Source organism: Balearica regulorum, chromosome 5 (genome assembly GCF_011004875.1).
Source record: "Balearica regulorum gibbericeps isolate bBalReg1 chromosome 5, bBalReg1.pri, whole genome shotgun sequence".
NCBI classification, from domain to species: Eukaryota; Metazoa; Chordata; class Aves; order Gruiformes; family Gruidae; genus Balearica; species Balearica regulorum.
The window spans coordinates 9,427,216-9,447,398 of NC_046188.1; the positions used below are offsets into that span (position 1 = coordinate 9,427,216).

The 20,183-nt window shown below is 38.9% G+C and overlaps 1 protein-coding gene across 1 annotated transcript in view; it reads left to right on the forward strand.

Moving 5' to 3' along the window:
* The first annotated feature begins 838 nt into the window (after window positions 1-838).
* The window catches only part of NUDT14 (nudix hydrolase 14), a 61,116-nt gene continuing 41,771 nt past the window's right edge, over window positions 839-20,183 (forward strand). Inside the window, exon 1 of the mRNA XM_075753390.1 lies at window positions 839-1,052. Coding sequence (XP_075609505.1) covers window positions 972-1,052 — 81 coding nt within the window. The 5' untranslated portion in view covers window positions 839-971. The remainder of the gene's footprint in view (window positions 1,053-20,183) is intronic.

Genomic DNA, 20,183 nt, shown 5'->3' on the forward strand with positions numbered 1-20,183 from the left:
AGGGGAATCTAACCTAATGTTGCATAACGATGATCAAACTCCTATGAAAATCAGGGAATTGTTAAATCTAATAGTGATTTGTTTAAAAAAAATGAAGTAAAAGGGGAGAGTGTAATTATTTTGCAATGTTATTTCTGAAAACAGCCTGAAGAGTCTAATGAAGATGCATTTATTCTTCCGCTGTGGGCTGGGTGTGCGGCCACAGCTGGAAGCTGACCCCGAGAGGGGAAAGTTTGAGAAGCACCAAATAACGCATTGCAGGTTATCAATGAATCTGTATTTGTACCTGCGTTTTCCACACCACTCATACAACTCCCATTTTGCCATGAAAACACCATGCAGGCAGATGTATGAGATCGTGCTTTTAACACCAAGGTCCTCATCCTGCAAAAGCTGACGAACATCCAGGATCTGAACGACCTGTGGCAAAATGCAGCACTTGGTTACATTAAGTCTTCAGAGAAGGGGGCCTGGTTTGTGTTTAGTGCAGGAGTACCCCATGAATTTTGCTGTAATACATGGAAATAGCTGACCCCCGGTAAACATCCACCAACCATTTGGGAAAACAGCATCACAAATAGGTGTTTTTGCCGAGTAAAGGCAAAAGGACCGCTGTGTGCTGCTGCCGCGTTCCCGTTTTGGGGGTGCAACCCAGCATTTTGCCTCTCCTCAAAGGGAAGAGGGCAGGAGGGCGCCGCAGCCCCGTCCTGTCACCCCTCCGCGGGCCGACCTGCGAGGGAGGGAGCTGCCGGGCTCCGTACCGCGCCGGGAGCACGGCCGTGCGCTGCAACCGGCAGCCGCCCGTGGGCACCGCCGCGGGCTCTAAACGCACCGGGGCCGCGCCGCGCCCTACCCGGCTCGACTGGGCCCTGCCCGCCGCCCTCAGACCGGCCACCAGCGGCTGCGCACGCCTCTCCCTTTCCTCCTCCCCCTCTTCCTCCACCTCCTGGCGGCCGCTGCCCCCGGCAGGGATGGAGTCCATCGAGGAGCTGGCGGTCAAACCCTGCACCTCCTCCCTCTACCTGCGGCCTTTCCGCCTCTGTTACCGGCAGGTGAGTGGCGCCGACGACTCGCCCCTTGGCGCCCGCCCAGTCCCGGCCCTCACGGCCGGGCCGTCCCGTTCCGTCCCCCCACCCCTTCCCTCCGCCGCGGCCGGGCTGCGGGGCCTCTCCCGCCTTGTCGCGGCGCGGAGGGGCGGGAGGCCGAAGGAGAAGGGCTGGCCGGCCCGCGACCTCTCTGGTGTCCTGTCACCTTCCCGCTTCCGCCATTTTGAGACCCTTGGCAGTGTCGCCGGAGGAGCGTGCGCCTCAGCCTCATGGCGCCCTCCCGCCCCCCACTGCCCGGAACCGCCCGGAACCGCCCCTCAGGCGGCTGCTCTGCCCCTGCCCGCCCGCCCCCGCCCTCCCTGGCCGGCGAGGAAGGTGGGGCTTTAGGTGGACGGTGGAGATAGCCCGAAACACTGGTGCTTGTGGAGGGCGCTGCCTTGCGGTGTGCCATCACCTCCAGCTCCTCCATAGGTGTGCCAAGCCCCCGGGTGTCCGGTACCTCACCGGGGTCTGGGGCTGTCTCCTTAACCCCAGTTAAGGTTTTTCAGTTCACTTTTGAGTGGGGCATCTCTTGATCAGGGCCGTGCTTTGGTGCTGATAGTTTGCAGATCGAGCCTGTTGCCGTGGTAGGTTGTTACATGGCCAAGGTGTGCCGCTGCCCTGCGAGGCCAGCCTCGATGCTGGCAGGTGGGAAGCAGGCAAGGAAATCCTTCTTCTTACCATGTTTATATCAAGGTGAATCACCTTTCACAGGATCCCTGAGAACTGGTATGTCCAACAGTGGCAGGAATGTGAGGTGTGCAAGGAAAGTCACTTCTCACGGTGTAAAGCACTGCATGTTCCTTGAACGTTTTCTGCGAGCGAAGTTGTGCACAAAACTGGTGGTTTCCTTAGCTGACAATGCAGCGTTGACTGGTCCAGGCTGAGCTTTTACCCAGGTAGATGGGTGGAATGTGGACAGCCCTAGAAATGCATGCTGCAGACCACATCTTGCTCTTACTCCTTCTTTGCTTTGCTTCTAAACACATCGGTTGAAAAGGCAGAAGAGGGAATGTATATGGAGGAGTTGTGTTTAAGTCGAACAGTGAGATAAGTTACAGAAAAGGAAAAGCAAATTCTTTTTTAACTCTTTTTTAATATTTTGTACATGATTTTCCTAATGAGAGCTCTCTTCTCATTGGTTGGGATAAGTAAAACATTTTGATTTGTGAACAGCTGAAAACTTTACCCTGAATTAATTATTTCTTTCATGTTCTGAATTTTTGCTGGCTTAGTCTATAAGTGACAAATTTCATTTTCATTTGAGTCATGCTCTATTTACATGAAAAATGAGATTTAATGAAACTATACAAAACAGTGTTACAAAATTACGTTTAATTGAATACAAGTGCCTTAAATGTGATGAGTTTGGTAAAGGAGAAATAAGGATGTGTTTCGTCACATGCTGTGATTTGACAGAGACCAGCATTGCCACCAAAAGAAGTAGACTTGCCCTTTCAGCACATCTTACTACTTCCTCTCCTTGCACAAGTGTTTGTGCAGCAACATAGTGAGCTGGATCAGAATCTGGTCCAGGGCAAACCTAATCTGGTCAAAAAAAAAATTATTTTTAACCTAAACAGGGTCTCTGATGAATTTCAAATGCCTATGCTAGCAGAGAGGAGGTAGTAATGAGGTGGTTAGGGATGAATGTTTGGGAGCTGGTGGAGGGCAGAGATTGTTTCTCTTGGCTGCAGCACTGTCTTAAAATGAATGTGAAAATGTAGTTTATATGGCATCTGTACAGAAGTTGGCTTGGGTCCAGCCTACTGAAAGCATAAGCCCAACGAGGGCACAACTGTCTGCACCAGACCTGGGAGACAGGCCCTACGTTTTTTAGAAACACACTTTGCAATTAAAAATTGACTTACTAACCAGAGGAAATACTAAATATTTTTAGTCATTTGACTAATTGTTTCAAAGGCATTTAGGCCTGCTGAAAACCCCATTAAATACCTGAACAGTTAAATGTCTAAAATCTAAGGGAGTTAGTTGCCTCATCTGCTTCAGAATTTTTGAAAATTCCACCACTCATCAAAAACTGAAAATTATTTCCAAAATCTAGCCCTTGGTCTTAATGTTTTTATGATAAGTAGGTCTTCCACCATCCAATGTTTTTTTGTTCACTAGCTGGAAAAAGAAAAGAAACTTTTTGTCTTCTCAGTTCCTAATTGGTGCTGTATCTTAGAGTAAAATTAGTTTCCCCCTTCCACAAATTCCCTACACCTGCTTGCTGAACTTAACACAAATCTAATAAAAAAAGTCTTTCTGAATAACGGAATAATCTAAATGAGGAAAATTTAAATAATGGCATTTGTTGCACTGTGAAAACTGAAATTAATTTGGATACTTTGTGCAATGTGTGGCATCATGCTGTAATTAGAAGGCTTGGGGCGGTCTTACAGGTACTCTTTGGGAAGCTGTAACATGTCCTCTATAATGCATTGCAGTCTGAAGAAGATTCATTGATGAATATTTTTGTGTTTATTTAATATTGATGAATCATAATTCAGGCCTTGAAGATTGAGATGTTGAAAATTATTTTTGAACAGATATGTTCCTAAAATAGGCATTGATATTTCAACACAACTCCTCTGTCCAAGGATGTATATAGAATGAGAGGTTTTTTACTTTATTAGTTTGCTTTTTTACAACTACTGCTTTTCTGTAGAAACAGGAAATTGAAAGAATTTTTACATACAGCATGCAATTTTAAGATTATTTCTAAGCATTCATGAACACATACGTTACAGCATTGATTCTAAGACATTTTGTCTAAAAATTATGCTACTTGTGTGAAGGTAATTTTGATCCCAGCTAAAACAGTTAAGTCTTCAGCAGTTAAACATAAATTTAGATATAGGTGATTTATATCACACTTTACCCTGCTAGTCTGATTTTATCCGTTCAACCTGCACCCCACTGACTTGTAAACCACTATTGTTCTAGCAGGTTTACAGACCACCAGAAATCTACAAGACATCAGAAAGGGATCCATTCGGGGGGCGGGGGAAATCTAAGGAAAATGTGGAGTAAATACTGTTGTAAGCCCACACAGGTTACGCATGTGAAGACAATTGTGGTCACACCTCATCAAGAGTGGAGCCAAAGACTCGGATGGTCTCCTACCTGTTCATCAGAGGCACTTAACACGTTCAGTATTGTAGGCCCAAAGATTGGATTAGTGTTTTGGCCAGCTGAGTATTTTCCTTAGGTATCTGGATGTTCAGACAAGGAGCACATACAGGAACAGAGTTGTATGTACGTAGAGTCAAGTTAGGCAGTTACTATCATGTTGGAGAAAACTGCAGCAGTGTCATTCTAGATTTGTGCTTGAGTCCTAAGTTTCCCTTTGTCCTAAGAGCTTGAGTCGTCCTTTGGATTGAACCATTATATTTGGTTACATCTAGAAATACTCTTCCAAAAGACCACAAGAAGAATGAAGGTTTCTGGCTATATAGATGTAGTGAAGTCATAGAAGTTTCTGAAGTTATAGCAATTTATGCCCATGGTGGATCTGCTTTTCCAGTAGAGGGTCATAAAATATTTTCATATGATGTCTTTCATCTTCTTCTTCCTCTGCCCACTCATATTTTAAATGAAAGTGATGAATGTTTCCTATAGAGCATAAAGGTAGGTGTACACCCTTCTGAAAGAATTCTAGGTTTGGAACCATGCAGATTGAGGCAACATGCATTTTGGTGTTAGGCATCCAAGCTATGAGGAATAGCCTGGCTCTCCGGACAAATCACTGTACCAACCACTTTTTTAAATGATTTGTTCTGTCTTTGTATAGTGCAGAGGTAGAAATGAAGTGCAGTAATTGAGCAAACTATAGGCAGATTTGGTTAGGGCCAATGTGGAGGGGTAAGGTAGAGTTTAAAGCTGTTCTTCAAAATAAGCATCTAACAGCACCTCAAAATGGACCTCACTTTCTGCTTGGGATTTTCAGCTGTCAGCCCTTTCCTCCAGGTGGGGCCCTCAGTCAAGTAAGCCATGTTGGTTTGAGTGGGGTGGCCTGAGGGTGAGAGATGGACAAAGTACCTCACCCAGCCTGATGAACATCCTCTTCATTTTGTCAGTAGGAACCCTGTGTACGTATTTTTGTTTTGCTTGGTACTGAAAGAAGAGAATTCATTTATGTCACATATAGGATAGCTTCTGGCTAGTTTTTATGTGTACTTGCCCCCGAAGTGCAAATTGATTTGTTGTCTAAAGTGGCTTTTTTTTTTTAAAAAAAAAACATATATCACCTCCTGAAGAATTGGGTTCTTTACCAGGAGCTCCATGGTAAATCTCTTTTCAGTTTTTCCTATTGAAGTTTTTCTGCTTTTCATAAATAATTTATTCAAGAGACGAGAGGGATGGCTAATGAGAGATTAACTCAATGCCCAAGGGCTAGGGCATTTCCCTGGGATGTGGTAGAGTCAGTCTGCAAGATCATGCTTCAATTAATATTGCTTCCCACATCACAGGACAGTGTGCTCACTGCTGGGAAACATTTGTGTGTAAATCTTCAGCTCTCTTTTATGTGTATTAGCCAGGCACTGGCCTATATATTAGATGGACCAAAAAAATACCAAGTTGAAGAATTCTGCTGACACTAGGTCATGAAGTAGACTCTGAGTAGTAACAATTGAGCAGAGTTGTTAGGATTTGGGGCAGCATTAATTATCCAAATGGGAATTTGGATTGAACATAGTCTTAATCAGCAGGGGAGCAGGGATTTCAGTGGTTTTGCATGTTTGATTTGGACCCTGACACAGGGCTTTGGCAGAGCTCTGGTGAAGCTTGCTGTGGTAATTTAAGAAGTTACTGCATGCAATTGTTTGTCCCCATGCTAGCAGTTATTATCCTCTGAGAATCAGCAGAAGGGAAAGTAGTTTTCTCCAGCTCTTACTCTGCTGTTCCAGTTCAAACTCACCTCCATCAGCCCTTTACGCTAAATTACTGAGCTTTACATATTCCTTTTGGTGACCTCTGTGGTGGGGACAGTATTCTTCAAGGGAAGGCATTCCCCATTAGCTGAGGGGAAGCATCTAGCTGGGGGAATAATATCTTGAACTGTTAGAGAAACTTTTACCCAGAGCTTACATATCAAAGCCTTTGTGGATCTAGCCCAGACTCCTATAGCTTTGTTTTTTAAGGTTGTTCTGGCAAGGGAGCGCTTGCCACTGTTTCCTCACATTATATAAACATATATGTGTGTTCTGCCCAGGAACTTTTAGAAGTTCGCTACTAGACTACTATCAGCTGTCAGTAATTTTCCCAGTATGTATGTAAGTCAGTTTGTATTTTCAATCCGTGGAATGGTGAGTGGGCATCTGTTTTAATGATGTGGGATAAACCTCAAAAACTCCATGCATATCGACTGAACTATACGGTCAGTAGTAGTAAATTGGAACTATTTGCTCTTTTGTGATCTTCACATTCCTTCTGCACTTCAGAGTGGTCCAGTGCCTGAGCGTCATGTTTCCTCTATCAATTTAATGTTTAGAATCATTCGTTTTGAAGTTAAATGTGAAAAATGCTCCCTTCAATTTCATTTTAATGCATGATGTTTTCATTCAGTGTTAAGGGAATTCAATTATAATCCCTTTAAGTTTTACAGTCATTCTAAAGTAATTTTGAAGACTATTGTGGATTTTAATACATCATGAACGTTATAATGGGTAGAAAATGTTCTGCAGGAGTAGTGTGCAATTCATCAGTGAAGAAGGAATTTCTTATTTCTAATCTTAGATTTGCTAATGCTTTCTTTTGTGGCCATAAGCAACCGCTTTGTTTCTGTGCCTTACAATTTAACTGTCTTGGAGATGTCATGAAGATTAAAAGCCTGATTCTATGTATACATGCAGAGAGAAGTGAAGCCTGTATCATTAATGTCATGAAAACTTTGAAGATGAAAAAAGCAAAGTGTTGCAGTGTTACAATAATATTAACAATCTGATTTTACATTCAGAAGTTGTTGGGTTTTTTTTTTTTTAATGGTAATAGCAACATGAATGTGCCCAGCTGCTTGAAATATTCTCTGGAACTTCCGTCTGCTTTTTTATAAACATAAAACATTTTCTTTTCTATTTTGACAGTTAAAAATGATGAGGGAGTAAACAGATTTTTAAGTTACCTGTTCAAACAAGTAAGTCTTCTGTTGAATCTTCAAAAGGCTCCACTAGTAGGAAATATGCTACCGAGTAATACGTTTATTTGCAGTTCATTTTTTCAAAGCAGTAGTGCAATAAAAGGAGATGCCATTTTCGCTGCAAGATTTGTCTCATTTTCTTCAGCTTGTCAAGTCTGTTATGTCAGTATATAGTATTAATCTTAAATGCAAACACATTGCTGGTAGCTCAGGAAGTCCCTGAGCTGTAAATTGCAGGGGGCTGAGAGTATTTTAACAATATATTCTTCCTCAGGCATCTTGGCTTCTGTCAGAGGTAGGATCCTGGATGAGACAGATTTTTGATCTGGCTGATCTGACGGCTGCTGTGTTAACCGGGAATTATGGTTGAAGTGCAGTATCATTCTTTCATATGGGTGAAAGAAAACAAATGCAAAGTTTTTGCAATGATGGCATTAGAGAGTTAAATACTGAGGGAACATAATTTCCTTTGAGAGAAACAGCGTTCTTTGCAATTAGAGTACAGGCTTAAGAAAAGAAATTAAGGAATCTAGGCATATCTGCTTCTGCCCATATACCTTGAATTCAACTCTGGAAATTCATACAAGTTATTTTTGTATGAGATGTTTATGAATTACTAAAGGGGGAAATGAGAAGAATTAGTTAATAAGAGTAGTAGTTGAAAAAACCACTAGTACTTGTTTTTGTTTCACTGAATATTATGTTGTATTAGTCTTAATTTCTTTATCCAGCATGCTTTGACAAGTGAATGTAGGGTTCTTTGAAGTAAATACATGAAAAGTAGTTGGCAGTAACAAAACTTCACATTTTCAGGTCAGTCACATTATGATTTAACAAACTTATGACAGCAAATGTCACTTATTGGAAAGAATAAGGCTCTGTTGAGCATCTTTTGTAGCATCCTTGCACAGGGCTGAACTGTGTCTACACATGCATAAATGAACATTTAAATCTCATTTAATGTCATCAATAGCTAGACTACTTGGGTTACTGTGCAATAGCTGTGAAGTTAAGACTGAGTATTAGGAGGAAGTATGTAAATTGTAGTTAGCTTAACCAGTATGTTTCTAGTTCTGATACGTAGCTCATTGAGGGCCATTGGACTACTTGTAGGTCATCCATGTGAATCAACTAAGAAATGCAGATTTTAATGTGTTATGAAGGTCTGCAGCTTCACTGGAAGATGTTTCCAGGTCTGCAGATGAAGAGGTTGAAAACCATTGGCTTTGGCACCACCACTCCAGTAGCCTCATCTGCAAGGGCGTGTCTACACAGGACTTTCCTGATTAACTCCATGTCTCATGCTACAACAAAGAGTCTGGTTCTGTTTACGTTAAACCATTTTCAAAGTACGATTGCACTTTGAATTCATACCCTACCTTAATCCATGTTAACTTTCCAGTGCATGCCCTAAGGGAGCAGTAAACTAAACTGAATAACTGTGTCCGCACAAGGGTTTAATGGAGTTTAAGTAGCAGAATTCAAGTTCATCAAGATTCTTATTTCAGATTCATTTTCTTGATGTCCTGGCATAGACGAGCCCTAAGAATGAAAGTGGTTTAGTTCTAAGTGAATGAACCGTGCTAGAAAATCCATCACTGAGATTTTATTACATTTTGTGTGTGTGAAATACAGCTACTGTAGGGTATAAAGTAGGCTTTTTTAACTTGTTTGGTACCATCTCTTTTGTAGTAATTGCAGTTAGATCTGAGAAATAACATAGTATTCATGTTCTTCAACAAATAACTGCTTTATTGGTTTTTCAGATTGGATCAAAATACATATGTTTGCTTAAATAGCAGAAACTTCTCTTTCCCAGTAAAAAAAAAATCTGCCATCTGAATCATAATTTCAGCTATGACATTGTATGTATTTGGTGTGTTTTAAAGCAGATGAACACTATAACATTTTAAGTGTTTATAGCAAATCTGAATATTATGGAAATTAGACATTTTCTATAAATGGGAATATTCTTTAAAATGGCTGGTTTTGATGGTCTATATGGGATGAAACTGTACTTTGTTATATTCATGAAAATACAAGCATGTTTTAGATAACAATTTTACCTCAACTGCTGCCACATTTAAAATACATTTGTATTTTCAGCTGTAACTCATAAAAGGTCAGCTCCCGTGCTTTGAAAACTCTACACAAGTTGATGCATAAATAAGCATGCTTTACACAGCAGGCATATAAAGTTAACTGCCCTTCTGACTTTCATTCAGATAAATTATTCTCCGTAATTTTTAACTAAAACAAGTTAAAGAACGTAGCTTTTTGGTACTGTCCTTCAGACATTGATCAAAATCTTGTTAATACAGTAACACTATAGTTTACTGAAGTTTAAACAAAGTAAAGCTCAGTTTTTCTTAGTGGTCAGCTCATGTCACACTAAAGCCCTACTCACTGATCAAAACAGCATTAATTATTTGTTTCACATTGCGGTTGCTGTGTCAAAATCCTTTAAATACCTCTTGGAGCTGAGAGGGAATCTTACGGCCTGTGACAGAGCAGCTGGTCTGGACATGGGCTGATGCCCCAGTTGACAGGTTGTTGGATTAGAAAGAATATCAAAGGCAGTGAGTAAGATTAGGGATAAGTGAACATCTGACAGCAGTTTGCAGCAGGGGAGAACAGATGATAAACAATGGGAGCGGGGTGCGTGGGGGGGGTGAGAGGTGAGAAGGCCATGGGAAAAGTGTGGCGGCAATCACTAAAGCTCCAGGTTGCTGAGCCTCATGAATAGAACAGGAAATGGGATTTGCTGGGACAGATGTGCTGAGCGGTGATGAATACATTATAGGGAAATGAGGCTAAACTCCTAAAGGTGAGAGATGTTCTTTCTCTGAAAATAGAAAATATGGGGGAGAAAAAAGTTTACCCTCCTGGAGAACTAAGCATTAATACTTGATAACTAACACAAAAAGAAGTAATGCTCATGGCAATTTTAATTAAATGGTTATACTGCAGTAGCATTCATGACAAACTCTAGGTCATGTACTTCTAGCATAACAATCTTACAGTGCTAGTACATATATAATATTGCAAGTATTTATTTTAAACCTAAAATTGCACAAATGGTAGAATAGTTTGAATGGACAGCCTGAATGGAGGCTCTGGCTGGATAATGCTCAGATGCATATTCTGTATCTGGCATGTATTATATGGCACTCACATAACATATGTTTGATCCTGCCCCCGTTAAAAGAGAGTTGTACTGAGTAAGCTTGTGAGGTCCTTCCAGCCTTACATTTTTTCAATTCTGTAAAGTGATTTTATGCTTGTAGAAAATTATACATACATAACTGTTCCTGTTCCTTAGAATATTGTTTCTGTTCTTCTCAAACTTCTTTAGTTTATATTCTTGATGGATCCTTTTCCAATATTTATGATATAATTATCTGACAGATAATTTCTTCTGCCTTATATTTTTTTTTAAGAAAATCTCATTAAAAAAATCTCACATTAACATTTTAATAGTGTTAAATAACATTTAAATAGTGTCTCGCCCCTCAGCAGAAGGGCGAGATGCAGAAAGTACGATTGTTGACATTGCTCTGAAAAAGTAACGATAAGATTTGTTCTCAGACATCTAGAAGTTTATTCCACAATGTATTCTCCTGGTTTGTTTTACAAATACAAGCTCACTAAAATAAAGTAGAAACACAAACTGTGAGAATCACCGACTGGAAAATATAAAGCTGAAAGGTGTAAGGACAAGAGGTGACTTAGCTGTAATGGGAATGCCCACCATCTGTCTTTCCTGACCTCAGATCTCTTGTATGTGCTGCCACTATCCTCAAGATGAGGAGACATGTATCTGGCCTCCTTTAGTCCCCATTTGCTCCCAGCCATGTGTACTGTAAGTGTAGTTCTAGTTTTTAAAAGAACTAGGGGTTGTAACTAGAGTCTGGGATGAGTAGGCATGTCCCATAGCCCTGCTTCATGGAAGTAGCTATTCATGTTGCAGAAATGCCATGTGTGGTATTTTGACCACCGTGGCGTCACTTGAATACAGCAATCGAAGAGCCTGTAGAGCTCCGGAGTTCCAGAAGTTCCCCAAAATTAATGATCAACAAAGATTGCACTTCAAATGGCCATAGCAATAAAGAAATAAAATGGTGGTGAGCACAGCAAAACATGATAAAAGAGTATGTTTTAGTGATTCTGATCAGCATAAGTACTATCATAATAGTTTTGTTTTTCATAAAACTTTGATTTCTACATTTGCATGAAACTATAACCAAAGAACTTACTATTTGTTACAGGCTGTTCCCATTTTTAAAGAGCGGTTGAAGTTTATTTGCAGTTGACTTGCATATAGTTCTTTACATTATATCCCAAGATTTAAACTGTTACAGGGTCACTGTCATTGTGAAGGTTTCAGAAATACTGCAGTAAAACATAGAACTGCATATAAATCACTAATCAATTAATCACTAATTGATTCAATTAATTGAATGTCAGTTGTATATGACTTTTCAGCAACAAGTACGTTTCTCTGTACTATTGCTGTCTTCAGAATAGATGACAGGTTAGAAGATGTTCCTAAGTTACTTCTTGAATCTTTCTGTGTATTGTTTTTTCCCAATGGGAAGATGAGGAGGAGAGGACCACTGCTATAGGAATAAGATTTCAGTTGAGTCAATCAAAATTGAGAGGTAAAAGTGAAATTAAGAAAATAGCAGAACCTGGACCTAGTTGCATCTGTCACTTTGAACTAATTTTTGGGGGGGGTGGGGAGAAAGGAGAGGATGAAAAGCTCTGAGGATCTTTGTGAGGAGGGTCTGTGAGAAAGTCTTAGGAGAAAAATCTAAAGATTGTTACTAAGCCTTGGCTTCTATTAGCCCCCTGCTGCTGTTCTTCATCAAGTTGTTTTAATGGCTTTCAAAGCAAGTGAGTGGAAAATGGTTTCTCTGGAACTTTAAGGAGACTGAACTGAAAACTGTCATTGCTTTATAAGTAAAACACATCAAAGATTGATGGAAGAATTGCTTGTTAAACACATTGTAGATTTTAATTTAAAAAAATGGGACATATCATAAAAGAGACATCAGATCATCGTAACTACTGAAAGGTGAAAGTTTAATGGCTGGTCATCTGCTCAGGAACCTGTGTTAAGTATCTCTTTTGTGACCCTCTCTGTGTGTATGCATGTGTGCAAGATTATTTCTTTATTTCCAAGAGTGTTTTTTTTCCTAATGTACAGGGGGGGAAAGTACTCAAGTGTAAAAATTGAGGTGGTGGTTACTGTGCTTTTAAAATTTCTTTCCCCTGTATTTAGGGATGCCTTCTTCTGGTATTTTTAATTATCTAGTGCTTCAAATTCTTACGTATTTCTGAAATAGTTATTTTTCTTTGTGTTGCAGAGTGTAAGATGCATTCTATGTGTTCAGTGTGTGCAAAGTGCATTTGTGTATCATCTAGTAATTGCATGAGTGTTTCTTCTGGAACCTGGTCCTCTCACTTTCCTCTCCCCTCCTCACCTTCTTTTCCCTCCACAGTCCTCACAGTCAGTAAATAGTGTGTTGTTCTAATCTAATTTAAAAAAAAATGGTGAAAAAAGTGTGCATAGAAAACATTTCCACTGAGACTTTGAGCTTCATTCTTTTAAGCCAAATGCTTATTCTGATATGTCATGCTGCATATGATCAAGGTGCATATTTAGTAAGTAAATACAAACAATTGTTTTAAAAGACTAGAAGAGTTTCTCAGCAAGCTGATAAAGCAGACCATGCATTATTCACTATCCATCTTAAGGTTTCAGAAATGTTCAATGTTGTAGTTTCAGTTTTGCAAGTACTTTCTGGAGCTAAACAGCTACATCTATGCATGATTCTGACTCTAGATCTGGTTAGTAATGTAGAAAATTATTTTTCCCAGGAGCCTAATATGTGATGACTGCAATTACTGGATTTTCTGCACATCATATGCTTAGAAATGGTATATATCATCAAAAAGCGTAACATTATTTGAGTAATTCTGTAAGATTTTCTTGATGTACAAGATCACTTAAATTAAGAGTAGCAATATTGACTATGCAGTCAACTACATAGAATTTGATAACTGGGTGTTATTGTTTTAAGGATTCTTTTCAATGATATTTGTCATTTTAGCTGATGTTTTAATTAGCTTTAATATCTGTGAACTTGGAATGGATGTAGCATTTTTTTTTGCTGCATAAATAGGTTCTAGATTATAAATGGGTCTGGCCAGACACTAAGATCCTTAGCATGTATTTTTATAAACTTTTGAAATTCACACCTTGCTGAATAAAATGATATCTTTTGCTCCTCTCATTGGTGAGGCCAGGTCTTCACTCGCATTGTTTCTGCTTAATCCTAGTTCATGCAAAGTCTAAAGCAATTTGACTAACAGATATTTTTTTTTTTTACTTAGAAAGTAAGGTGATTGGAGTCCCAGCAGTTCAGTGCTTTTTGACCATAAATTACATTTTCTGACAAACTGAACTGCAAATCAAGGTGTGGAAAAAATGGAGGAAACACGTAAATTTGTATATTGAGTGTAACATTACAAATAATTAAAAAATTATTTAGGGTATGAATCTATATAGCTCTTGTATATATTCTTATCTTGAACTGCTGAAATAAACTATCACTGTTCAGTTTCATTTTGGCTTTAAGACCTACATTTGTTATTGTTTGGCCACTGAAGCTTGTTGAACTTTTGAAGCAGCAGAATTAGAAGAAAAGTTGGCTATCAAATCTTTTGGCAAATCTGTTTTAGAATTTCATATATATGTCTGCACTTTGCACTCTGAGTTGAAACATTTCTGACACTTTAAATTATTGGACATAGGTAGGCAGTTTCTGACTTAGTCTGCAGGGCTTGTGTTGCTCTTTAGAATGATGTTTCCATAGCACTGTAGTCAGTACAGCCTAAAATTTTATCTGTAACTCATCTGATTTGTACCAGTAAGATAAGTTAAAGAATAACGTGAGATCATTTGCCTCCTATTCAGTGAAACCAGTCAGTAATCATTAGTACAGAAATGACTGCTATAGTACTTTATGGGATAGTTCCTTCAAATTTGAAACCTGATGGTCTCCCTGATTGTTTCTGTAAACCATCCTTTTTTCTTGCTGAGGAGAGATGGTTGACCTGTCATCTGTCAGTCTGGAGAACCCTGCTTCTTTTTATCTCCTTTCTTTCTCTTTGATCTGTCTAGGAGTTAAAACCTCTTGGCAGAACTTTCACAATACTCAAGGGAATGTACGAGCCTCCACAGAGCATTACTGTGCATTTCATAAAGAAAGATTAATTTGTAAAAGTAATAATATGAATGTCAATATTTAAGTGTAAGAATTACTTTTTTTGGGGGGGGGGGGGAGCAGGAGAGTAGAGATTTAATCACACCCAGAGGCTGAAAACAAGCTAGTCAGGGAAACTATTTCACTAAACGGAAAAACTGTTGGAATATTTGCTTTTGAAGTATTTCTCAAAAAAACCCAGAGGAATGCCAGTTGGCATTGTGTCTTCCCTCCCCCCCTGTACATTCTTCTGCAGCCCTTATGATAGAGCAGTGGCATGCCTTCCAGTACTGCATTAAGTGGGATGACAAACTACACCTAACAGTTGTGCCTTGGGGAGAGGATGAAAGAGAAAAGAAACAACTTTCTGCGGTGCTATGTTTTGTATACTTTTTGGTCAGAAAAGCGTGTCTTGCTCTTGCGGGGGAAGGTGTGTAATCGTCTGTAGTACTTGTGGAAGTTAATCCTTCATTCTCAGAACGGCCCTGCTGAATCTCTGGAGCAAAATTGTGAACTTCATTCTCTGCCTAAGATTTTAGGCTCTTCTGTTTATGCTGGGTTCATGGCATTGCATGCTCAGGATAAAGTCTTAGAGCTTAAGATATTTTGGTATTCTGTTGCAGGAGCTGATAGAAACAGTAATAAATAGTTTTAACATACTCACAGTATTCAGTACTGCTGAGGGGACATGCTAAAAATCCCTGGACCTTGTCTGTGAAAGCACTTGCAGTAAGCGGTAACCTCGCGTTTCTATGAGACTTGCTGTATAGGAGGCGTCCTTCCCTGATCTTACTTCACCGTGGAGACACCAGGGTGCTGCATCTGGCTTTGTTCCCAACTTTCTTGAAACTTCGGATCTCCCAAGTGCTGCTTGCTAACCTTGGTCAATCTTGTTAATGCTGGTGCTTTGTTAGCATGTACCAGACTGGTGTGTGATGCAAGCTCTACAGTTCATTGAGCTATATTGTTCTTGCATTGATTTGACTTATGCATCAGAAATATGTTGTCCTTTGTAAATTGTAAATAAATGAATAGATTTGTTAATTGCTTTTTAAAATCATACTTACGTGATCTACGCTATTGCTTTACAGGTGCATTTGCAAAACTAAGTAACTTTGAAGTTATGCATGATGAATTGTTTTCTGTGTTGGTTTTTTTAATCCAGTTTTAATGATACAACAGTCTATACACAGGCTTTTTCTTATCAATGTTCTGCTTCAGGTGACATAGTTGGTAGTTTTTGTTTCTGAAATTAGAACAGCATTCATCAACTGCATAGTTTTTGAATGCAGCTTTATTATCTGTCTAAAAATGGAGTGGTCCAGTACTGTGGTAGAAGAGGGGTAGGATTTTTTCTGCTGGCTCTTTGTCAACCAGAGAAGATTTTAATCATACCTTGTATAAGTTGCAATGGAATTTGTTAGAATGAGTAAAGAGGTAATGAGAAATATTAGACAATTGATGGTGGTGATTAGCATTTGGCTGAAACACCAGTGGCAACTTAAACTGTGGTTTTATGGTGTTGTCAGTGTTGTTTTCCTGAATGGCATAGCGAAATTAATGATGAAAGGACAGTTCCTTTCCTTCCTGTTTTGGATGAGGGTCATGACCTAGGGTAGCAAAGAAGAAATTATGCTTGTAGGCGTAGTGGTTGCCTTGGGACCGATGATTTTAATTCATTTTCTCCTTCTACTTGCTATACTTCTTTGTGTTTGCTTCTCTCCCTGCTGTGCCTGCAGAGGTGAGGTGAGAGCCCTAAATCCCAGCGAAGTAAGTGGGGTTGATGTCTCTCTGAGTCAGATTCTACACAAGGTTGTCTTCAGCAGTCCCAAATTCTTTGGGGTGCTATACCAGTAAGTGGTCAGGGGAATCACGAGTTGTGGGAATGTGGTTTGGACCAAAACAGTGTTTGTCCAGTATGTATCATTTGGAGAGTCTTCTTCCTAAGGGGTTGAAAGGATATTTTGATTAATGAGAATATCAAGTGAGATTTCTCACCTACTATGGGGTCTCGGACTCGCAATGGGTACTTTATACTGAATCTCACTCTATCTTGAAACACCTACTACAGACATAATTGATGTAGGTATGTTATGATGAGTGCAGAATTATGTCCCCTACCTGTCATTAAGTATCACTCATCTGAAATTTCAGTCAGGCCCTTTATATTGGTAATTTTGTGGTCAAAAGAAGCAGCTACCAATGGGCCAGAAAAGATTAAAACAAGTTTCCTGGAGACATTTTTAATTCTTTTGGTCCCTTTAAAATTTTAAAACAAAGTTTATTTTTCTTATAGTTGGCTGTATCTCAGTAAAATTTAGCAGTTTGGAAAAATGTTGGGTTTAGTGATATAGGAGTGTAAGTGCCATATTCCAAAGGAATTTGCAGGAATCGGTCTTACTGAATTTCACTAAGGCTCTAACAGGCAGTAGAGCAGAAATAGTTTTGTAATCTTAGGACAAATATTGCACTTTAAATCCCACTACAGAATATGACATTATCCAATAAAGATGTTTAGATGTTATTTGGGAGTTCTGGCATTTGCCTGAAATGACAGGGGTTCAGAGTAAAGTCTAAATTCAAATCTTCCATCTTCCCAGTGAGTGCCTCAAAAGTTACTGGATGCTACAAAGTGTTTTCTTAAATCTTGTCTTTTGGAGTTGTTAATGAATTATTATAAATTGCTCCCCAGATTTGTTTATTACTGAACTACAAAGGCCATGTTTGTTTGTTTGTTTCCAACTCTGTGAATATGTAACAACCTATACAAATAAGGAAAACTCCAGAAAAAGAAATGAAACAGAACACCTAGGAGTTCTCAGCAGCTCTCTGGTTGAGGTATTTCCTTGGCTTTTAATCTCTGAGCTGGAGCCAATAGATGTGCCTCCTGAATCTATGTTTCTCAGCCTCTTGGATAGTTCAGGGAATTTTATTTTACTTTTCCCTTGATGTTCACTGGATGCGTAAGGTGTACAATAAACTAAAAAAAAAAATAATAAAAAAAAAAAATGCTACTTTTCCACAGGGATATGTTTTTAATGTTAGTATCGGTTTTGCTTGTCCTGATACAGAATTCAGAAGACAAAACATTACAATTTCTGATGGTGGTTTACCCAAGACAATTGTCTTAATTGCTTCTAGTTTCTGATCCTCTTCAAAGATAGATTTATTAATCCCATGGAACATCATCAAGTCTAGTATGTCTTTAATTATTTGGCAGATCAGGTTGTAGAATGTGAGACATGAAATTACAGGTACAGTTGTCCCCTCTTTTGTGTGGCACGTAACTTTATGCAGTGGCAACATGACTGGCAATGGAGAAGCTTTTTTGTGCTGAGTTGGTTTAACCAGGTGGTATCTTTAGTGTGGCTCAGTGTGCGGGTTGCAGAAACGTTTGTGCTGTTTGCGTGCAGGAGGCCATGCAGAAAGCAGGGAAAGGGAGGGTGATACTATTTTGATGGAAATGCTGATTTAGCTTAGATTAAGCAGAAAGTATGGCAAAAGAAATCTTAGTAGTTTTAATTTCCTGAGTTTTTGTTGCTTTGATAGTAATTTTGCAATAAATTGTTAATACAAATTATGTGAGATTTTTTTCTTTAACAATAACAGAAAAATATAGGGAGAAGATTAAAAAAAATGGCCTTTGCAGTGCAGGTTTTCAGCAAGTATGGATATAAGTGGCTGTGTGAGATGTGTAATACATCTGTTTGAAAGTACAGTACTTATTTACAGGAAAGTATTTTGCCATCATGTCAGCTGAATGCACAGTTTGCAAATGATATTATCGCTGTTAAATCATCTTTCAGTATTAGGAATATATTCCTTAACTATGTCCAGTAAAAGTTTCAGATGTATGTTGCTTTTATTGCTGCAAAATAAGAAAGTGTGTCGCAGACTTCAAAGGGAAAACACAGTTTAGTGAAAATGGGAAAATACATGCAGCAAAATTTAGTAGTATGACAGGAATTTAAGAAAAACAGAGATGTTGAATACTGGCTTTAAATTTTGTCATTTATATACAATAACACTAGAGTCTGAAAACTCTACTTATTAGCAATTAGTTCCTTTCAATACAATTGGAGTTAACTTAGCACTAAAAAAGCCCCATCTTTGTCTCAACTTATAACCTTAGATTGTGTGCTGACCTGGCAGTAAAATGATGTGAGAGAAGTCCTAAATTTGACCTTTGTGTATATTTGGTTTCTTAACCCAAACACCATAACCTTATTCTTTGTAGTATAGATTTCAGTATGCTGCTACATACTTGCCTTGGAACAAAGCATGTTTGCTATGTATATACAATTGTGCTTAATAATAATGTACCTTAAAAACAGAAAAACAAGGAGAGAAAGGAGATTTGACTTAATTTAGTGTACTTATATATGCTTAATTCTCATGTTTTATAAATTTCATTCAAAGGTAAGTGATCGTACTGATAGCTGAATGCCAAGCTAAACTGCAACAACTCCATTGTTGAAAAGTACACACAAAAAACAAACTGTGACCTGAAAAGTAAACTTCCAGAGGATTATACGAGAAAGTTTACTTACACATCAAGTATCTTAGTTGTAATTGTTCTGGCAGTTGATGTACATAAAATGAACACAGTGGCTTGGCCCAGTATTGCATTAACAGTTGAATAAATTAATGCATTCTCCATTGTTTATTTTACCTCCTAAAGTGTGAAAAAATTGCACCTTTGAACAGTAAACTCTACTGCCATAACCATCTGTTTGCAGTTTCATTACAAACTCCTACCAGAATAACCCTCACTTTGAAGAGAAAATTGATATGGGTTGTAAAAATTACAGTCTATGACCTTAGGTTTTATGTCTCTCGAGGCATCCCTGGTGTGGTCTCCACTGGTACACATGATTTCTTCAAGAAGTACCTTTATGTCTTCCAGCTAATTTCAGATAAGATGTCAAGTCTATACCTCAGAGTTTGTTATCGCATAGGGCTGAGCACCTCTGTCTCTAGTTCAAGATCCTTAAACATAAGGTGAGTGTAGTGGAGACCTCAGCAACTTTTCCCTACCCTGCCCAGAACTGCCTTGTCAGCTGGAGCTGCCATGTTGTTCTTTATGGTATAGGAGGATTTGTCGTTGTGAACTTTGCTAGCTTAGTCTTATGAAATTGTTAATATTGTCAATTAAAACCAATTAGCAGCGGTAGTAGTTGTGCTTCAGATAGAATGTTCATTTTTAATGTTGTGAAAAGTCATCAGTTTGTGTATTTTTGGATGCAGATTCCACAAAGGCAGTAAAACCAATCATTTCTAACTGAAACATTTGAATATGATAAGTTAAAAACTGCAAAATGCTATTATTTGTAATCAGGATGCTTTTAAAATAAACATTCTGGATAGTTTAGTAATGAAATCTAACAAGCTTTGTTTAAAAAACAAACACTCCCCCCTTCCTCTTGAGCTTAAACAGTGGCTTGTTTAAAAAACAGTAAAATTCCATAACACTTAAACTCTTTTGAAGTAGTTCTTCAGCATCACCAAGTAATTCTGCAAATTGTTTTTGAAGATGAGGCTTCATTTACTCCAGCGTGTGCAGTCTGATGGAGTGGATTAGTGGGTGTGGACTGAAATTGTAATTTAGGCTTTCTTGTGTGCATGTGTCTTTCTAGAACACTCCTTATCAGATACATCTCTATCCTCTTGGACTAGTTTTTAGTA